The sequence below is a fragment of the Bombus vosnesenskii genome, unplaced genomic scaffold, assembly GCF_011952255.1.
Source record: "Bombus vosnesenskii isolate JDL3184/JDL3185 unplaced genomic scaffold, Bvos_JDL3184-5_v1.1 scf7180000013355, whole genome shotgun sequence".
Taxonomy (NCBI): Eukaryota; Metazoa; Arthropoda; class Insecta; order Hymenoptera; family Apidae; genus Bombus; species Bombus vosnesenskii.
In genome coordinates, this window is record NW_022882990.1 from 644591 (window position 1) to 665672 (window position 21082).

The 21082-nt window shown below is 33.7% G+C and overlaps 1 protein-coding gene across 2 annotated transcripts in view; it reads right to left on the bottom strand.

Moving 5' to 3' along the window:
• The window catches only part of LOC117237056, a 91622-nt gene that overhangs the window by 24552 nt on the left and 45988 nt on the right, over nt 1–21082 (bottom strand). For both annotated transcript variants that reach the window (XM_033500658.1, XM_033500659.1), the window contains one exon: nt 11824–12036. In XM_033500658.1, coding sequence (XP_033356549.1) covers nt 11824–12036 — 213 coding nt within the window. The remainder of the gene's footprint in view (nt 1–11823; nt 12037–21082) is intronic.

Sequence of the window (21082 nt, forward strand, 5' to 3'; positions counted from 1 at the left end):
ATACATATTTTTCGTTCGAGGCTTTGTTTTCGAGAAAATCGACTTTGAATTTTCGCTCGGTACGCGTGCGGTACGTTATAACGGGTCTCACTATAGATCGTTATCTCGATGGTTATTCTATATTTTCGACTTCTTTTTTCGCGTAGAATCCCCCTTTCCGCTTGTACCACCAGTTACCAACCACCCTGTATAATCTATTCTATATCTATTTTTTGAATATTTGTTATATTCTACATCTGTTTATCTTTTTTGTATCCTTTTTGATATTAAAGTCTACATTGATTGAGCTCAGACACGTTTATATCGCAATTTATATCGCAAATTAAAAAAGGAAGTAAAAGGGTCCAAAATATAATTTTACAAGAATGTCTAATACACATCATATAATATTATATTTTATATACGTTATAAATCTACAATCTTTTTGGCATTCATGAAATCGCCAAAGATAGATGTATGTAGACTTTTGTGATTGGCTGTATGTGAATCTTATTAAGATATAAATACAAATTAACAATTAAAGACTTGCAATTATTTTCTGCAAGTAAAAAAATTACAAATTTATGTTATTCGTTAAGAAACTTATGAGACGCATCTTACAATTAAGTATATAGTTGATCTTGGTGAAATTAATCAGGACAATTATAAAAATTAAGGCTGGTATATGTTTTCTGAAATTTCTAATCTGATAATATCTACGCTTTTAAAATAGAAAAATTTCGTAATATGTAGCTTAAAAATTACACAATCAGAAGATAGAAAACTTCCCAGTTAATAAAATTGTTTCATAAAGCAAACACCTATGGTCGTCAGTTCTGTCATCGCATGTTACTTTCTTTCTTCAAATCAACTATTCTTTGGTTTTAGAAACCAAAATTATTCTAATTACGATAATAATAAAAAAAATGTATTGCAGGTTTTATCAATGATCAATAAAAAAATATTTAAATGTTAAATAAACAAGGTATTGGATTTTTTGTAGCATATTTGCCTGCATGAATGGTATTTTTGTAACTTAATGAAATAATATACTCGATTGCTTTATTGAAGGAAGTAGTGGAACGAACTTATTAAATTCGAAATGGTTTCCTCATTTCACTCCAGTTATAATATTTATTTATTAGACTAATCAGTTAAAATTGTAAATGTGGTATGAAATAAAATACGAGATATAATTGTATAAGAATATGTATTACATTACGTTGTATATGTATGTGTTTAAATAAATATACAGGATGGTTGGTAACTGATGGTACAAGCGGAAAGGGGGTGATTTTACGCGAAAAATAAAGTCGAAAATATAGAATAAAAAATTTTTTTTTCTTTTTTTTACATTTTTCCATCGAGACAACGATCTACAGTGAGATCCGTTATACCGCATGCGTACCGAGCTAAAATTCAAAGTCCATTTTCTCGAAAACGAAGCCTCAAACGAAAAATGTTTATTCTATATTTTCGACTTCTTTTTTCGCGTAGAATCGCCCCCTTTCCACTTGTACCACCAGTTACCAACCACCCTGTATATTGATTATTGATAATAAAACAGAGCTTATACTGAATATAATGAAATATTTGCATTATGATTATGCTTCCAATATAAATAATGTACTTTTAACTGTATAATTAATTTATGACTTATCATTCTTTAAGAAGCTTTCAATTTCCTTCCAAACTCCTATAATTTTATATTTTATTATTTACAAGCGATTCACAAGCGGAGGTTATAGTGTATCATGATATTTTTTTCTTATTTTAATATATAATTGATATTATTTTATAATATATATTTTATAATATTAATATTATATAATTAATATTAAATTAATATTTTTATATATAAAATATAAACTGTATAAGATACAAACTTTATATCAAATGTAAATTATAAATCAAAATATAAAATATAAAAATACGTATTACCTACTTCAAGCAAACAGAAAACAGGTAGAAAATCTCAAATAATTTCATAAACTACGTTTAATCGTTGATAAAACTTCTATAACTCGTTATTATACAATGCAGTACGTCCAAAGCACGGACTGTTACTTCGTGAAAGGATGAAAATTATTTTTTTGAGGAAGAGTGCAGCGAATTCCTTCCAAGAATAATAGAGTGGCTACTCTCACTCTTTATTTCCGTATAAACAGCGCGTCTGACGCTATTATCAAGCATTTTGTTTAACGGTGAAAGTCTCCCTTGTTTGATCGGTTATATAGACTCGGTTATATTACATTTAACCATAAGCAAATCTACTCTTTGCCATGACAGAATTGCGGAACTTGTACAACAAGAAAATAATAAACGGGATCGTAAAAGTCTAATGAACCGTCGTAAAAGAAATTTCTGGCAATATTCTAACGAAAATCAGCATGTAATGGTCAATAGTTGTTCATTATAAACTCAAGTGTAATATAGTTTACGTAATAAACGACGCTGGAATACTTTACAAAAATTGTAACGACTCCATTTTGCAATAAAGTTAATGATAGTTTAATAAAGTCGGAATTTAGAGAAACCGAAAGTTCGTTGAGCAAAGCGAGGTGTCCCTTCCCTCGGAGCAAAACCGTGCATCAAAGATTTTTAAAAGAAAGATAAATAACTTACTGAAAACTAAAAAAGAACTTCAGAGATTTTAATCTAATTTAAGGTGACTAAAATGATTTGAGATAATGTTACGCTTTACCATTTTGCATTAAATGTTTTACATTACGATAAATATTCGTAATAATAGTTTGACTAAAATTTATTGTAGGGAGTTTAAATTGTTTAATTAGCAGTTAATATTCAATTCATCGGCAATTGACAATTGAACAAACGTATAACAGAGAAATGGCAATATTATAAAAAAATACAGCTCTGAATATAAAGTAAGTAATTTAAATGTTTGAAACATACATTGTTAAAAAGTTAAATACATATACAAGAATTGCAAAATATGAAATAATTTCCTTGCAATATTTAATAAAGTCGGAATACTACTAAAAGGTATTTTACGGTAATTAATTGGCACTTTCTACTTAAAAAGTGTGTCGATGCGATCAATGGTAACAATCGAAACGTAAAATCATATCGTGTCTTTTAAATGAGGCCGTAAAATCCGCACATCATTTTTCTTTTCTTCCTTCGTTTACTCTATTATTATTGACCGTAAGTATTATTGGTACGTGAAAACTTCTAGAAACTTTCCAGTGTGATAGCGAGAGTGTTTTCACTTTTTATTGCTAGAAAACAATGCATCACTCCTTTGACCAATTATTCTTTATGCATACATGTTAATTCGTTCGGGAGTAATTGTGACTTGAAACGCTGCCTTGCATACTTTATTTCGTTTTATTACCTATCGCTGAAATTGGCACATTCGTTTCGCCCTGATTTTACGCGTGGCTTCTAATTTACTCGAACGATGATATGTAAATATTAATCATGAATAATGAAAATAGTAGTCAATAATATTGTAATATCGGAATATATTAAAGGTGTAATTTCGTCCGATTAATTATAATTTATTAATAATGGATTGGAAATACAGATATTAGTTAGACAGAGAAACGATGTTTGATTAACAGGAAAACTAAATGCAACGCTCGTATTTACAACAAATAACTTGACAACTATTTGGTAACTCTCTCTCTCTCTCTCTCTCTCTCTCTCTCTCACTAGCAACTCTAACACTCGACAACACTCGCAACTCAATTCTAACGACTCTATGTTTCGACGTCTCGATCAACTCTGACTCTCGCCAATGCATTCCTGCTCGGTCCTGCACACACACACACACACACACACACACACACACACACACACACTTTTCGGCTCACATACTCTGGCCTCTCGATCGCCACTCCTTGAAATATGAAACCGTACTTCTGTTTTGACGCTGCTTATCTTTTCTCGCGTCACTGTTACTAGGCGCTCTTGGATGTAAACAAACCACAAAAAAAACGGCGTACACGGTGTTTTCTAATTTCAGCCGATCTCCAATCAAAGCTATTCTACGATATTACAATATTATATTGCGGGTAGAATAATTGTAAGGAAATAAAAATATTAAAATTATGGCATTTTGCCCGGATTTTACGTGTGGCTTCTAATTTACTCGAACGATGATATGTAAATATTAATCATGAATAATGAAAATAGTAGTCAATAATATTATATTGCGGATACAATAATTTTAAGGAAATAAAAATATTAAAATGAAATAAAAATTTTTACGTTTTACTAAAACGAATTCGCATTTATGATGTACTCATGTATGATGACTCGCATACATATTACAGACTTTTTCTCAGAAAATTTGATCTTGTATTGTGTATATTTGGATTCTTTCTCTCCTATGAAAGAGGATTATATATATACCGTTATATACCGTTACAAACAGATTGATAAAATGATACAATCATGATAGAATAACAGAACCAAATATGATAATGCTGAAAAATATGTAAATCTGTAGTTGAAAGGCATAAATAGCTCGATATATATAACTTTCAAGAAACATAATGATATAGAAAATAAATACATTTCAAAATATTCACGAAAATATTTATAACTTTGAGGAAGATAATAAGAACTAATATCTATCAATTTTATCAAATTTTCCATCAAATCTTTATATTTACATGTCAAATCCACTTTCTCAAAACAAATTCAAAAGCAGCGGTATGTAAGTAAATATTTGGAAAAAAATGAATAAAAGTAAAATTTGAGAATCTAAGGAAACATAAATAACGAAATAAGAAAGAAATATAAATTCCAAACAATGTAGTCTACATAAAGTATTATCAATTATAACCATATATAAATATGAAACCTAAATAACATAAAAATAAAATAATTATTTCTTCAAATAAAAATAAAATGTAGTAGCTAATTCTATAACATCCATAATTTCTTAAAACCAAAAGATATATTATTGCTTTTACTACAGTACAATTTACAGTTTTGCAACATAAGAATTAAAACAAAAAATGGAAAGAAACCACTATATATTTTTCTTTAATTGAATAACATTTCAATCATATTACTATACTACTACAATACTACGTAGATATATCGTCGTAGTATAATAACTTCTGAATTCGAGGAGGGTCGATAATCACACCTGTGGCAAGGTACAATGGCCTGGAAATTGTAGCAAAAGATAAAATCTACATCGGCATGAATGAAAGTGTCGATCTGCCGCGGCGTTTACGCTAACGGTGTATTTCATGCTCGCCTTGTTCGTTATTACGCTCGCCTTCAGAGTATTGGATCGCGAAAATTTTCGCTCACAAAGCGCCGTTATTACCCCGTAATTGGCTGGCGATGCCGGTTTATCGATAGAAAACCGGGAGATCGCGTCATTGAAATGAAAGTGGCGTTCCATCGTATTAGAAGGATTAAACTCTACTGTCCGGTAGATCGCCTAAAGTACCAGCTCTCTGCGTCTTCTGATCCATTTCACTAACGATTCATCAAAGTGATTTATTCTTAATTCTGATATAGTCTTCAAACCTTTACTGCTTAATCGCGTTCTATTTTTACTTAGAAATTCTCTTATTTTTAGAGAAAACTTTAGAAAACGTTTAACTTAACGGTGAAACGAGGAAACACGCATATTAAATCGTTTATTGCTAATCTAATTTTCGTCCACTACTAATAGGTACGTATTACTTGTTACTGCCTTTCCTCGTTCTTGTTTTGCTTTCACATTTTTATGTGGTCATAAGTGTCAGTCATTTGTGAATACTTTATAAATTTCTATGTCTATGTCTGTGTCTTTTATGTATTGTTTTATATATTCATTGCTGATATATATATGTCGGGTTTACAGTAGAATTAGAGTTAGGGGCGTGAAACGAATCTTCGTTCGGATTACACGTTGTCGTTATGCAATAGAGAAGACATTTACTAGTGCAAATACGATTATTATAGAATTCGACAAGTAACCGTGGTAATTAGATACTCGAGAAACTAATGACAATGATCCTAGGTTCAATAACGAATCCGCGGTCAACGGGATGATAGATGAACATACTCACAATATCTACGGGGAATATCCACCGAGCGTACAGACACTAAGTAACTCGCTAATACGATCTCACGAGAGAATGACTTTCCGTCGCGATGATGCCACAGAGGAAAACTATAATGGGGTGTGTCTAAGGGCACGAGATCATCGGATTCGTCGAGGATAGCCTTCGTTCAGAAAGTAAGGGAAATTGGCGTTGCTGCTAATTGGTCAATCTCCACATGGGTGGTTAGAAAAAGATGCTAGCCGCCCTCGAGGGAAAGTTGCTAGTGGGAGACGTCGTCCGTTGAAAAATAGGTCTCCTCTATTTTCACGTAGTTGGGACAAAGACTGTTTGTCTGTTTGAAGGACTTTAGGTAACTAGATATTAGTGTTTATAACGGTCCTCGGGCTAGCCGATCACGTACTGCGGAGACGCGTCGGCATCTGGTAAACATCCTGCCCGGAGAATAGGATCTGCGTGTGGCGAGCCACGGGACAGAAACCGTTGGAATGTTTACTGTCGCGTGCCGCTACAAATATTTCTTTTAAGGAGAGCTATAGAATTACTCCGTACCTTTGTTAGACAAAGCGTTCATCCCGTGACCGCGGCTACGTTCGGCGACTGGCTGTCGCCTCGAGCCCAAGCTCATTATCACAAATCTCGAACAAATACAATCGGATCGAAAGACGACAATTGTTTAATTACGCCTATTATAGAATCTAGATTACGGTGTTAGGGGATTGTCCCGAAGTTTCAAAGGGGAAGCTTCGATGTCCTTTCATCTCCGACATATATATGTCGGGTTATCGTTGGGTTTATGGGCGTGTAACGAATCTTCATTCGGACTAGCCATCGTTGTTGTACGGTAGAGATTATATTTACTGGTATAAACATTGATTTTTACAAAGTTTGACGAATAACCGTGGTGATTAAACACTCGAGATGTTAGTGACAATGTTCTTAAGTTCAATAACGAATCCACGGTCAACGGGCTAACTCTTTGTTAAACGTAGAATATATTTTGAAGCACAAAGTAACGTTTGCTGTGACGCTCGGTGTAATAATGCACGTAAAGACGATGTGCAAACTCTCCAAGGTGATCGCAAGAATAAAAGACTGATGGAAATTTTCCTCTCCTTACGATCGCGTTTGCTCGTTGCATATTGGCCGGGGACACCAACAAAATTCTAGCCGCCGTTGCTAGGCAGACCCGCGTAGAGCTGACATTGCTCCTGCCCGGGATTTGATTGTTAATACAACGCGTGTCTCACAGTATTGGCACTTCTCTGTTAGGTAAAAACGTTCATCCCGTGACCGTGGCTACGTTCGGCGACCAGTTGTGTCACCACGAGCCCAAGCCCATCGTCGCAAATCTCGGGCAAACATAATAGGATTGAATCATAACAACTCTTTCTAAGTTTTATCATTTAAGCACAGCTATAATAAATAGTTTATACCAAAGTATTGGGGATCCTCCCGAAAATTCCAAAAGAAAGGCCCCGATGTCCCCTCATCTCCGACATATATATAAACATTAATATTTATACAATATGACATACGAAGAATCTATTTTTATATTGTACAAGTTTATCGTGCAAGTTTAAACATATATATGTTTCGTAGAGCACAAGTCACAATTTCTTTACAGTTGCAGGGCTACTTCGATGGAATTCATAGAAAAAGATACTTTAATATTTCAATTTGTTGATTAGTAAATTTCAACCAGGTTTATTAGATTTTCGTATAGTGAAATAAATAAATGAAACAACTTTTTTCTGACAAAACAATTATTCGCATCAAAATATATTAATTTGAAATTTCATTTGTATAAAATTAAAAATGTTGGGATCCTTGAAGTTGTACAGGGATTTTTATGGATTTTTATAGTAACAGCAAGAATTTTTATGTTTCATAAAACTCGATTCATGAGATAAAATACAAAACATAACGATTGAAATCTTCCGTTTAAAAACGAGAAACATAACTCACAATGAGCATCAATCAAGGACAAGAATAGAACTTAGCTTCAACTAGCATCTGGTGCCAAAGGTACGGTCATACGCAGAAATACTGCAACCATACTTTCCGCTGCGTTAAATGCGCAGGCTCTCACTCCACTGACCAGTGCGCCAAATCACCGGAAACCCCAGCGAAATGCATCCACTGCCAAGGGGACCACCCTGCCAACTACAAAGGCTGCCCAGCATATAAAACACTATACACGAACAGGTACCCTAAGCTCAGAGCAAAAGAGGTATCCAACCAAACACCCAGCCCGCCGAAATTCACTACTACCCCAACCCCCTCAACCAACCAAACGCACAGTCCTACCAAATTCATCTCCACCTCAACCTCCTATGCCCAAGCAGTACAAGGCATCCAAAATAACCCGAACAGCCAAAGGAACCTTCCCCAAAACAGTGACCCCAACCCACCAAACACAGACAACTCCTCAAGGCTTGAAAAGCTAATAGAGAAACAATCTGAGCAAATAAATCACTTGCTATCGCTACTAACACTCATCGTGGAAAAATTAGCACGCCCCGACTCAAAATAAAACCAAGGCGCATAGCACTCTGGAACGCCAACGGTCTAGCGCAACACAAACTTGAACTAGAACTCTTCTTAAAACACCAGCAAATCGACGTAATGCTCGTGTCGGAAACCCACTTCACCGACAAGAGCTACCTGAAAATAAATGGTTACAAATTCTACCATACCCAACACCCCAGCGGAAAGGCCCACGGTGGCACCGGAATAATAATCAAAGCAAGTATTAAGCACTACGAACTCCCATCATTCCAGAAAGACTACCTCCAAGCAACAAACGTAGCAATAGAAGACTGTCATGGCTCAATCACCACCTCAGCAGTATACTGCCCTCCCAGACACTCCATCGCCAAAGAAGACTTTGATAACTTCCTGGACACCCTGGGCAATAGATTCATAGTTGGAGGAGACTATAACGCCAAGCACATCCAATGGGGCAGCAGACTGGTTACAGCAAGAGGCAAAAACCTCTTAAACAGCATAACAAACAACAACCTCAACTACCTCACCACATACGAACCCACATACTGGCCCACTGACACCAACAAAATACCCGACCTTCTCGACTTCTTCATAACTAAAAATATCCCATCAAGACACGTCCAGATCAACTCCTCGGCTGATCTCTCCTCTGATCATTCTCCCGTGATAGCAACAGTCAGTTCAACAATCATCGAGAATACACCTAATGGCTCCATTCACAACCAACACACCAACTGGCAGCTCTTCAGAGAAGTCTTTACACACTCAACCTCAGCCTTCACCCCACTAAAAACAAAGGAAGATATCGAAGCAGCCACGGAATACTTAAACACGAGCATAATAAACGCAATCCGCCTCTCCACACCGACAAAGCCATCTAACAGCAAACAAGAATATCCCCATTACATACTAAAAAAATAGCAGAAAAACGAAGACTAAGAAGAGTATGGCAGACCCATAGAACACCGGAGGACAAACGCAAACTTAACAACGCAACTAGAAAGCTATCCAGAACCCTAAGAAACTATAAAAACGACTGTTTCCATAAATACCTCGCCAGCTTGTCCCCCACAGCCGACGCCAACTACTCACTATGGAAGGCCTCCAGGAAACTCACACGCCCCCCACAAATAATCCCACCTATCCGCCGTCCGCAAGGTGGATGGGCGCGAAGCCCCATAGAAAAAGCCGACCTGTTTGCAAATCACTTGTCAAAAGTATTCAAACCCCATTCCCCCAAACCGCCGCGGACGTTACTGAATACCTGCACACCCCCTTCCAAATGTCCCCTCCTATCGAACCCTTCTCCTCTGCTGAGACTATAGAAACAATCAGTCGCCTAAACCCCAAGAAAGCAGCAGGACACGACCTAATAGGCAATAGAGCAATCAAGGAACTTCCCACAAAAGGGATAGCACTCATCACATCGATTTTTAATGCTATCCTTCGCCTGGAACACTATCCTAAGGCTTGGAAAATCTCATTGATTACCCTCATCCCTAAACCCGGTAAACCGATATACGAAACCTGCTCCTATCGCCCAATCAGTCTTTTACCTACCCTGTCCAAACTATTCGAGAAGATGCTCACGAACCGACTCCTTCCAATCCTAGAGAACTTGAAAACACTCCCAGATCACCAATTCGGCTTCCGAAAACATCATTCTACAGTAGAGCAAATCCACCGCCTAACTCATACGATCAGCCAAACACTCGAAAAGAAAAAATATTGCTCAGCGGTCTTCCTAGACATCCAACAGGCATTCGATAAAGTATGGCATGAAGGGCTACTATACAAACTTAAAAAGATCCTACCCCACCCCTACTACTCCATCCTAAAATCTTACCTAACCAATAGGCAATTCATGGTTAAATACCTAGACGCCACTTCCGCAACATTCCCAATAGAAGCCGGCATACCCCAAGGTAGTGTCCTCGGACCCCTACTGTACTCCATCTACACTGCCGACCTACCTATATCAAATGATATAACAATAGCGACATTTGCAGACGACACAGCGCTATTAGCTTCCCACGCTGACCCGGTAATAGCCTCATCCACTCTCCAGCGAAGTCTCGACTCCATGGAAAAGTGGTTTCACAAATGGGGCTTCAAAGTCAACGAAAAGAAATCCACACATGTAACCTTCACGCTCCGAAAACAAACCTGCCCCCAGGTCACCATCAACAATGCAACAGTTCCTAGCAGGGACACAGTCCGATACCTGGGCATGACCCTGGACAGGAGACTAACGTGGAAGACACACATCTCAGATAAAAGGAAGCAACTAAAGGACAAACTAAAAAAACTCTATTGGCTCACGGGCCGACGCTCCAAACTAAATATACAGAATAAAATTACCCTCTACAAGACCGTAATAAAACCTGTCTGGACCTACGGAATCCAACTATGGGGAACAGCAAGCAACTCCAACATAGAAATACTCCAACGCTTTCAATCGAAAACGCTAAGATCCCTAATTGACGCACCTTGGTATGTAACCAATGAAACAATACACCGCGACCTCAAGATACCCACCGTCAAAGAGGAAATAGCAAAATATAGCAACAGATACAGCAAAAGAATCAACAAACACCAAAACCCCCTAATCACTGGACTACTCCATACGACGGACCAGACTCGCAGGCTGAAGAGGCACTACCCGCTAGATCTAAACGTCAGATTCACTTAATTATCCAAATTAAGCATATGCACTTACTTATAATACTTATAAATTATACCTAGCTATAATAGTATTAACTTATTGTAAATAAATAGCCATGTCACTGCGCCACGCCAGAAAAATTACTGAAAATTCTCAACGCGAGAATTGATTGTAATTTCAACAAATAAATAAAAACTAGCATCTTGTTTCTATATTAACAATAAGAGATGATCTTGATATAAACCGAAACCAATGAACGTGAATAAATAGTGGAACATCTCTTTGCTGTTACATTGCAAATATTCTAGTAATTATTGTTAATGAAGGCACATATTACGCACGAAATTCAAAATCTCACTAAATTTATACCTGATTGATATTCTCGAAAACATAGAAATATATTTACGTTTTATGTCACTAACGATATATTACATATATCAATGACGCAGCTAAACAAATAACTAGAAACAAACAAATCTTTCTAAAAATATTAAACATCGACGGAATTTATTATTCTATGAAATAATAAAAAGTAATCGCTCATTGATTACTAGAAATGTTAATGTTATAAGTAATAGTCGACAACGCGCAAATAAATGTTAACATAAAGATGACTTTTATATTACTTACCGCAACACGGTTTGCCAAAATCCAACCGCACGAGTTGCACCATATATGGTTCAAGCAAGTTCACGTACCACCACGGCCTGTGCTCTGGTCTTGTAAGGGTGCAAGTTTGAGGGGTATAAATTTGTCCACTGCTGCCATCAACAGCACGCTGCGGAATTCCACCATCTGAGCTGCTTGATTGCATAGGAGCTTTACCTCCGGCAACATTTAGCACTGTAATCAAAAGAAAAGGATGCTAGATGTTAGGAAATTCACTTATTTATAACACTTACTTATAAATTATACTTATCTATAATAAGTATTAACTTATTATAAATAATCAGCCATGTCACTGCGCCACGCCAGAAAAATTACTGAAAATTCTCAACGCGAGAATTGATTGTAATTTTAATAAATAAATAAAAAGAAAAAAAGATGTTAGGAACGAATTTAAATTCAATTTTTTATTTAGCCGTTGTTCACTTAATTTCATTTTGTATATTAGCAAAAAGTTCGAAAATTTATTTTAAGGTTGAGAATGAATCCCCTGACGAAGACGTATAATGTTAATGTGCTCATAAATGTTCTGTTTCAATACTAATGTAGCGGCACAGGAATCAAGGGATGACGCGAGCCGAGAGCGACTCGTGCTATTGTTTTGCCTCCGGACATTGACTTAGCCTTGACGCATGAAACATAACGACAAATAAACTCCGGGCAAAAACAACATCACCGCTGCATGCAACCGTCGAATCAAGACGAATTTCAATTTTCCGACTCTCCCCGACCAGTATAAACAAACGAACACGATCGCGAACGACAGTACATATCGTGTATCTAACAGCATCGAGAGTATTTCCGAGTATCTTACGAGCGTCTATCAAGTTACACGACGAGTCTTTACGAGTATTTATTCCGCGATTTTATTTTGCGATTTATACTTCGTACCAACGACTCACGTTTACGGTTGTGTATTAATTTATCGATTTAAATATATTCGACGGTTACAACAACGGGTAATCTCGTCATTAATTCTCACGCACCTACATCCTCTTCACATAACCTCTACACTAACTATGTACATAAATTGACCTAACTAATACCTGCTTATATAAGGATTTCGTTTTTCATTTTTAATACAGTAAGTTTGAGAGTGGAAATTTTGTAGACGTTGAGAGAAATTTGTCTTTACGAATTATTAATAATAGAAACATATCTTCTGTGGTGTTTTTGTAAGAGTGATACAATGCACTAGAATAGTGGGGCGATTTTGAAAACACGTGTATGCATTATCAAGTTAGTTAATAATTTGTGAAGTACACGCAAGGCTAGTGTGAAAAGATTAAAAATTCCATTGAAGGATTTCGTCGACCGGATGAAATAATAAACCACGAGACACGCGACAGGAAGAGTGGTTTAGTCTTTTCTTGCGCATCTCCTATGCGGTTTCTGCATTCATAGTTACGAACTGCATTCAATGCTATGCACTGCACAGTGCCCCGCCCCAATTGCGGTACTTACAACACGTGCTCTTGATGTGCGAAACGTTACATTAACTCATACATAATTACTACAGGCTCTAGTATAACTTAAAACTAGTTATACCTGATTTTAATCGATCTTGACGATTATCGAGTGACTGTCAGATCATTTATTCACTGCATTATATCTATTACTTAAAGTAGCAACTGTATAAGCAGTTCAATTAAAATTGAGACCGATCTGTGATACATTAACCAATCTCCTAAAGAAAGATCTGATGATCTTGCTCTTTCTACTTCTCATTGCGTTTCATCAAGAATGCAATTTTTTCTCCAATTATTCAACTTGTGAATGTTGACATAATTTCGATATTGTTTAATTTAGATAATGAATTTAAACAATAATAAATGGTAATATACAGGGTGGTTGGTAAGTGGTGGTACAAGCGGAAAGGGGGTGATTCCACGCGAAAGAAGAAGTCGAAAATATAGAATAAAAATTTTTGTTTTTAATTTTTCCATCGAGACAACGATCTACAGTGAGATCCGTTATAACGAGACGCGATAAAATGCACGCGTACCGAGCGAAAATTCAAAGTCGATTTTCTCGAAAACAAAGCCTCGAACGAAAAATTTTTATTCTATATTTTCGACTCCTTTTTTCGCGTGGAATCACCCCTTTTCTGCTTGTACCATCAGTTACCAACCAGGCTGCATATAATACCTATGTGGTAATGGTAATATATGAGTATCTACCAAATGTAGTGTACCGAATACATTTTTTTGTTTCAGTTGTTTCTATGTGAAACTTAATTTTTCAAATGGAGTCATATGTTTAAAACATAATCATTTACTATAGAAAATATAACTATAAATACAAAATGTTACAAATAAGTAATAACAAGAGAAGTTAAACACAATTTTAACTATAGTGCACGAAAAATTTAATTCATCGATACGAATAAATCATTAATAATATATTTCACTCGTCCATATATTATTATATTATTACAAGTAATCAATATTTAATTAAAAATGAATTGTAATCAATTCACTATTTGAAAATCTCTAACGATATGGCACCATTATGAAAACTAAAATTGATACTGAAGTTCATATAAGTAATAATCTTATGATAGATTGAAAACATTTCCAATAGTCCCAAAGAATAATTACGTACACTATATACACGTTACCCATGAACAAAAACAAAGTAAAACATCGAAAGTAGAATTAAAAATAGAGAGAATCTTCTTGTTCGCAATCTCATGCTCTGATCTACTTAACATTATTAATTAACGTCCTACATACTAACGAGCGTTCTCAAATACTTATGTCCAACGTCTCATTCTCCGCTATCCCTTAGTATTGAAGACAACTAATCAGGAGTATTACAATAGAACTAATTGCTGGCTGATCCACTGCTGCGTCCACAGCTGGAAATCTGAACAACACGTTATTTTCAATCGTATTAACGCTACGATCTTGTTCAGATTAAGTTACTTGAATTCGAGTGACTCAGTATTTACGCTTAGATTCCTGTGTTTTAAAAAAATATCTTTCTTTTCCTATATTTCCAAATAATAAATTTCTCCCTGGTATTGAGAAGAAGACTAGAAAAATTGAATTAAAAAATTCAAATCAAATCAAATTCGTTTCAAACCATTGAAATTATATAATTGCCACCGCGATTGTCAAAGTGACTTGACTGTTCTGAACGAGGTTTAACAAAAATTATGTAGATGCCTAAAATGAAGTATATGTACAGCTCACTCGCTTTAGAAAACCAAAATTAGCAATTACAAAGTTATCTGACTTCAAGTAAACCATTTTTCCATCTTCTCAAATGGAGTTAAAGTCCTTCACTTGAAAGAAACTATGTAACATATTGTTATTTATAATTTCCCATTTGTGGTTATTAGTTGTGTAGATGTATGATCAATTTTTAGTACAGGTTCTGTTAGTTCTTTGTACTCCAAGACCTTTCTGATACGATCAGTCAACTACTTCTACACACTTTTGCAGCAAAGTCTTTTCCAATCAAAAATTCTGTTTCAACAAAAGAGAGATTATAAATATTTTATTTATAACCTTTGCATAACATTCCTCTAGCCTCTTCCATTTTTTGAGTAAAAAAAACTAAATAACAATAATAATAAGCAAAGTTTTGCAATGAAGCTTTTTGAAATCAAAGCTTTTATGTCGAGAAGTGAAAAATTGAAAGATGAATATTTATGAATTTTGCAATTCTTTATTGATGAAAAGGGAATTAAATAACAATTTACACATTATTGACGTCATTAATGGAATCAACATAAAAAATGATAGATTTCAATTAGCTATTTTTACAAGTTAATGTTAACTTTCATTGAAGTGGAAACATGATTTTGTTTTCATCGTTCCATTTTAATTATAATGATTTATATCAAAATGGTACATTTCGACACATATTATAGGCTGATTAATACTCGCTCATTTTCTATTAGCCACCTACTTCAAATCAGATTAAACTCAAGTGATTTCAAGTTAAATAACTTAACTTGCTTATGGGAACATGAAGTACATGCAAGTCGTCTGAATGCAAGTAACTCAATTAATGCGAACAAAGTTTAAGATATGATTAACTCGTCACCGTGGCCGAAGGACGAGGGAGCGAGCGACAAGGTTCTGAGAAAATCCCAGCGGCTCATTGCCATTCTCATTAAGTAAAAAGAAGGTCGGGCGTGAGGCAAATTGCACGGGTGAACAGCCAGACGGCACGCAGATGCTGTTCGGAAACTTTTGTGCTCGCCGAGCGGTGCACATTCGCGAAGAAGTTACCGGGCTTGCGGTAGTTTTACTGTACCGTAACGTGAGAATTTTATCGGCGCTAACTGGCATTGCCTCGATCTCGGTAAGTCCTCCACGCACATACGGCGTCGAAACGAGATCGTCCCTTTTGCCGCGTGCCTGATTGCCGTCAAGGTCAATCCTTGTATCGCCAACCAGCCATCCATTTTCATATTTCCAATTCAACCTTTTATTAGTTTCTTCATTTATTATTGACAGTTTCGAGATTAATTTAGAGAAACGTACTAATTCCATAAATTCATTCATCACAAGGAAATCATATCAATAATGGTGAATTTTTTGAGCTAGATTTGAGAAACGACGATACCATTTGCAACATCATCACTTTCTTGTACATTTCAATTTATGCTGTTAATCAATGTGGTTTCTGAACGGCTCATTTCATTATCAACCACTCCATTCTAATTTATTTTAGAAACTTACATTATCCTACATACCCGTTGTATAGTCTAATGTATTTTAATTAACTTACCTTATGTTACATACTCATTACATATTCGATTGTATGTCAGATATTTATATTCTAGTCTACTTTAGGAACTTACATTATGTTTTAATCTTTTACAAAAGTCTTTATAGATCTTATAGAAGGGCCATTCCTACTTAATTCTTGAAATTTGATTTTTTCAAATAAAATAACATTTTTGAAATTGCCAATTTATATTATAAGGCCATAGAAAACAGTTAAAAGATTATTTTATTTTTATTTTTACATTATTTTACTTAGAAATAATTATGTATACAGTATGTAGAATATATAGCAGACTAATCACTGCGAAAGTGTGGTCAATTATTTATTTTGTTGATTATATAAAATATTGTATAAATCTTGTTCTTTATATAAATAATATAATAAAATAATATCTACACAAAACAATCTAAAATATCTAAAACAAAAGTAGTTCACTTGTTAATTTGTATATTTATTCGTTTATGTTGATATTTTATCTTCTAATTGTATATATTTTATTCGAATACATAATGTAATAAGCGTTATGTCTGTATTAGAAAATATAAATATGCTACCAAATGGTAACAGTATCCATTTAAGTGTTAAATAAAGCTTATATAACATGTTTATGAAGCGTATTAACGTATTTATTTCTCATAAAATGATACTAATATAGCCCTTAATCGACTTGGCATAGATCGTACTGTGTTTTCAATAAAATTCTTAGGCATTTTATTTCAATAAGAATCGAATGTACGATGACTTTTGAGTGACTGTAATTAAATACAGTTTACAATATAATACCTCGGAATTTTTATTTACGCATCGCAATAACGTATTAATATACATGAATTTATTTAATAGCTACTAAAATATAGATAAGATATTGATTATTTTTAAAATAACGATTTCCTACCAACAGTAGTTTCGCATTAATTTAGATAAAAAAATCACAAATTTGCGAAATGAATAAATTAGTGTTGAGAAAAGTTAAGTTGGCATGATCGCTGGTTACTACAAGCTAAGTTGGTACGACATCTAACGACGCTCTTTTGTCTTAGAAGTCGACCACGTGTTAATAGACTAAGTGTATTAATACGCGTTGTACGAGGCGAAGAAATATAGAAAGAAAAATCAAATCTGTGTGAATCGATTAATTATCAACCCCAAACCTACATTAATTAACAGTTAGTGCCCAATTATAAATAGAATTATAATTAAAGATCATATCGCAACTTGTCAATCTTCTGATAGACTTTTTTATGTAAATTGATAGTGAATGGATGTGTTTAGTATATCACGATATTGATTTCACAGGAACAATCGCGTAGCTACTGCACGTGTACCTGAAACTAGGTCTCAGAAATTTTAGATCTAGCCTAAAGAAATAGACTACGATGTTTACGAAACGTTGGTACAAAGTGCAACTACAAGTTACGCGATTATTCCAGCGAAACTAATGTCATATCTCACCATCGTGAGAGCTTGAAACCTAAAAATGTTAAATATAATAAAAAAATGTATGTTTTGGAAGTTAATAAATAACTTCATGTTAAGTAGAGGCATTGATGTCATGAAATAATGAATTCATTATTGTAAAATGTAAATAATTTTTACTTTTTATTTACTTTTTCTATCTTTCCATTTATGAAATTTTCTAAAATGAAGTACGACGAAAAAAGGAATAAAAGTTAATTTAAACTCGGAAAGATGGTAGTGTATATTTTGTAGAATATTACTATGATCAGCGTTTATTCTTGTAATTAGTTAGCAAGTCGGCTTAAATCATGCAAACTAAAATTATTTCAAAGGAATGTTACTATATCTACTATATACTATGCTAATAAATTGGCATATTAGTATAATAGTACGATATGAATCATAACTGTAGAAGACGAATAAAAATCATAAATATTTTGTAGAAGATTTAAGGCCTATTTTGCTTCACGCGATCAAGGTTAATCCTGGACGACCCCTATAAATCGGCGTCGCTAATTTATTCAAGCGACAGCAAGAAATTATAGTCGTAGACAGTGTCGCAAAGAGAATCTCTTTAATGGCGTCTGTAGTGAATGTAGAAGTAGAGACGTAAAATTGATGATATTCAACATATTATAAGATTGAGATTTTGATTGTATTATATAAAAATAATAAGTTGCAAATCCTATAAAAAAATAACTTTCTCAGTATCAATATTTGAAATAAAATGCTTTAATAACTTCAGATCTTACTTTAATAGTTTAATAAGTAAACATGTATAAAATAAATAACTTTGTAGCTTCGTGAGTAATGATATCTAAAATGAATAACGCCATAATCTTACGAGTAACAATATCTAAGATAAATATTCGATAAATTAAAAATATTCGATTTATACGACGTATAAATATGTTGAAAAGATTAATTTGCTTAAAATGTAGCTTAAATATTTGATACGATTCTTTCATGCATAGAAAAGATTTAGTAAATGTCTTAACGTTAAATCACAGAGTATTGTTTAGCATTGTCTCAAGACATTTTTACGGATTCGTGAGTATAATCTGTTACCACGACCTTAAAATATATACTTGCAGAACAATTGAAGATGTATGAATGAGACAGCAAATGCATTGTGCAGAAGATATTAGTCAGAAAACAAGTCTGCTATAACGTTACTTGCTACACACTACAAACCATACCATGTTCCTAACTGTTAAAGTTTTAAATATCGTAGATAAAAAGCGATGAGTTACAATCTAATTATAGCTACAGTTATGAGCTGCGGCATGATAACTTAATACATAACTGTTTTAAGATATCATCTTCTTCAGCTGCATATACTTTATACCGATTTTTCAGCTACATTTTAAGTAAATCGATTTACCATCGAAGATTTGTAAATTTCTATTCAAGTTTTTAAACGCTTCGTAGCAGTAACATTTTTACTAAATGATAAAAATAAATTATAATTATCGATGAAATATATTGACACGTAAATTCTTAAATTTATATGAATTGCTTCTATGTTGTTAACACACCAAACGTATGATTGGTAGTTTAAAGTAACATCATTATTTTTGCACGTGAAAGAAATCTAAAAAGGAAATGTTATCTGCTAACACTATATAGGGACAAAGAAGGTTTTCCTTGAACGCTTTTCTAAATTCAGTCATAGTGGCATACTGGTTCTTACATACTAATCACTTTCAAATAAATCAAGATTTATAAATACAATCGTCTATTTTCCTTCCTTAAAACGACACACGTTCGTTATGTAACAGTATACATATCGAAAGTTCAAGAACATAATATCAAAAATATGATTGGAAGCTTTTTATACTTAATATTAAAAAAATGTTAGAAAATACTTTTGTGTAAGTTTTGTAAAATATTCTAAATACGAAGGAGCAAAATTCTGAACCTGTTAAGTAATATTTAAATAATAAAACAAATATGATTGTGGTAATAGAATGTTAAAATAAAATAAAGTTAAGAAAAGGTACTGTATATATAAAAATACTGTATATATAAGTAATGGAATTTTTACTTAATTGTTAATACATTAATTGTTAATATATTGACATACTCTATTCCTTATAGATATTCTTTCTACAGAGAATGTTTTATATTAATAGAAAAAATATTTTTAATTGCTTAATTTAAGCTTAATTTTTGCTTAATTTACATTAATCATTTATGACGACATTTTACGATTATTTAAATTTGTCTAATCTTAGAACAAACATAACAATTAAGAATAAGTGTAGTACACAATACAATAATTCATCAAAGGCCTCGATCACTACATAAAACAAGATCTGATAATAAAACATTTTGTAATAAACATAATAACAACCCAGTATAATAATAATCCAACTGCTTATTTCATAATAATTACCCAGTCACATCCATAATAGATTATAATTGAAAAACACACTAATAATAAAACGAATTTTATTTCAATTTAAAAATTAAAAGTCATTAAATTCAAGTTATAGTATGTTAACTAACTCAAGTTATGTTTTAGGTTTCATATTAATGTCACAGCATTCCATGTAGAAATGATCTGGCAAGTGTAGCCATAAAACAAATCATAAGGCTAGGAAGTAATTGATATTCATTTTGATTATTATTATTATATGAAACAGTATGTATAAAATCGATTTAATAACATTCAAGAGAAATTTATCCCAGTGTCATTGCAGATATAGTCATGATCAGAAATATTGACACGGACCAGCTTATTCTATAACATTCTGAGAATTTGTAAAACGACACGATTCCTTATGTAAGTCTCTTTATAGAACATAAAAAACAATGATTGAAAACAACCCTGACATCGATTTCGTTTCGCAAAACAATTACGTAAAAGCTTCATTCTGATTAATTGTTACAAGAAGCTGAAACTTTTGTTTCGATGATCGTTTCTATCTTATACTACCGGAATCAGCTTTTTTGGAAAATAGTTCTAAAATCAGTTTTTGCAATGATTAAAATTTTGTTTTCTTAAAAACAAATT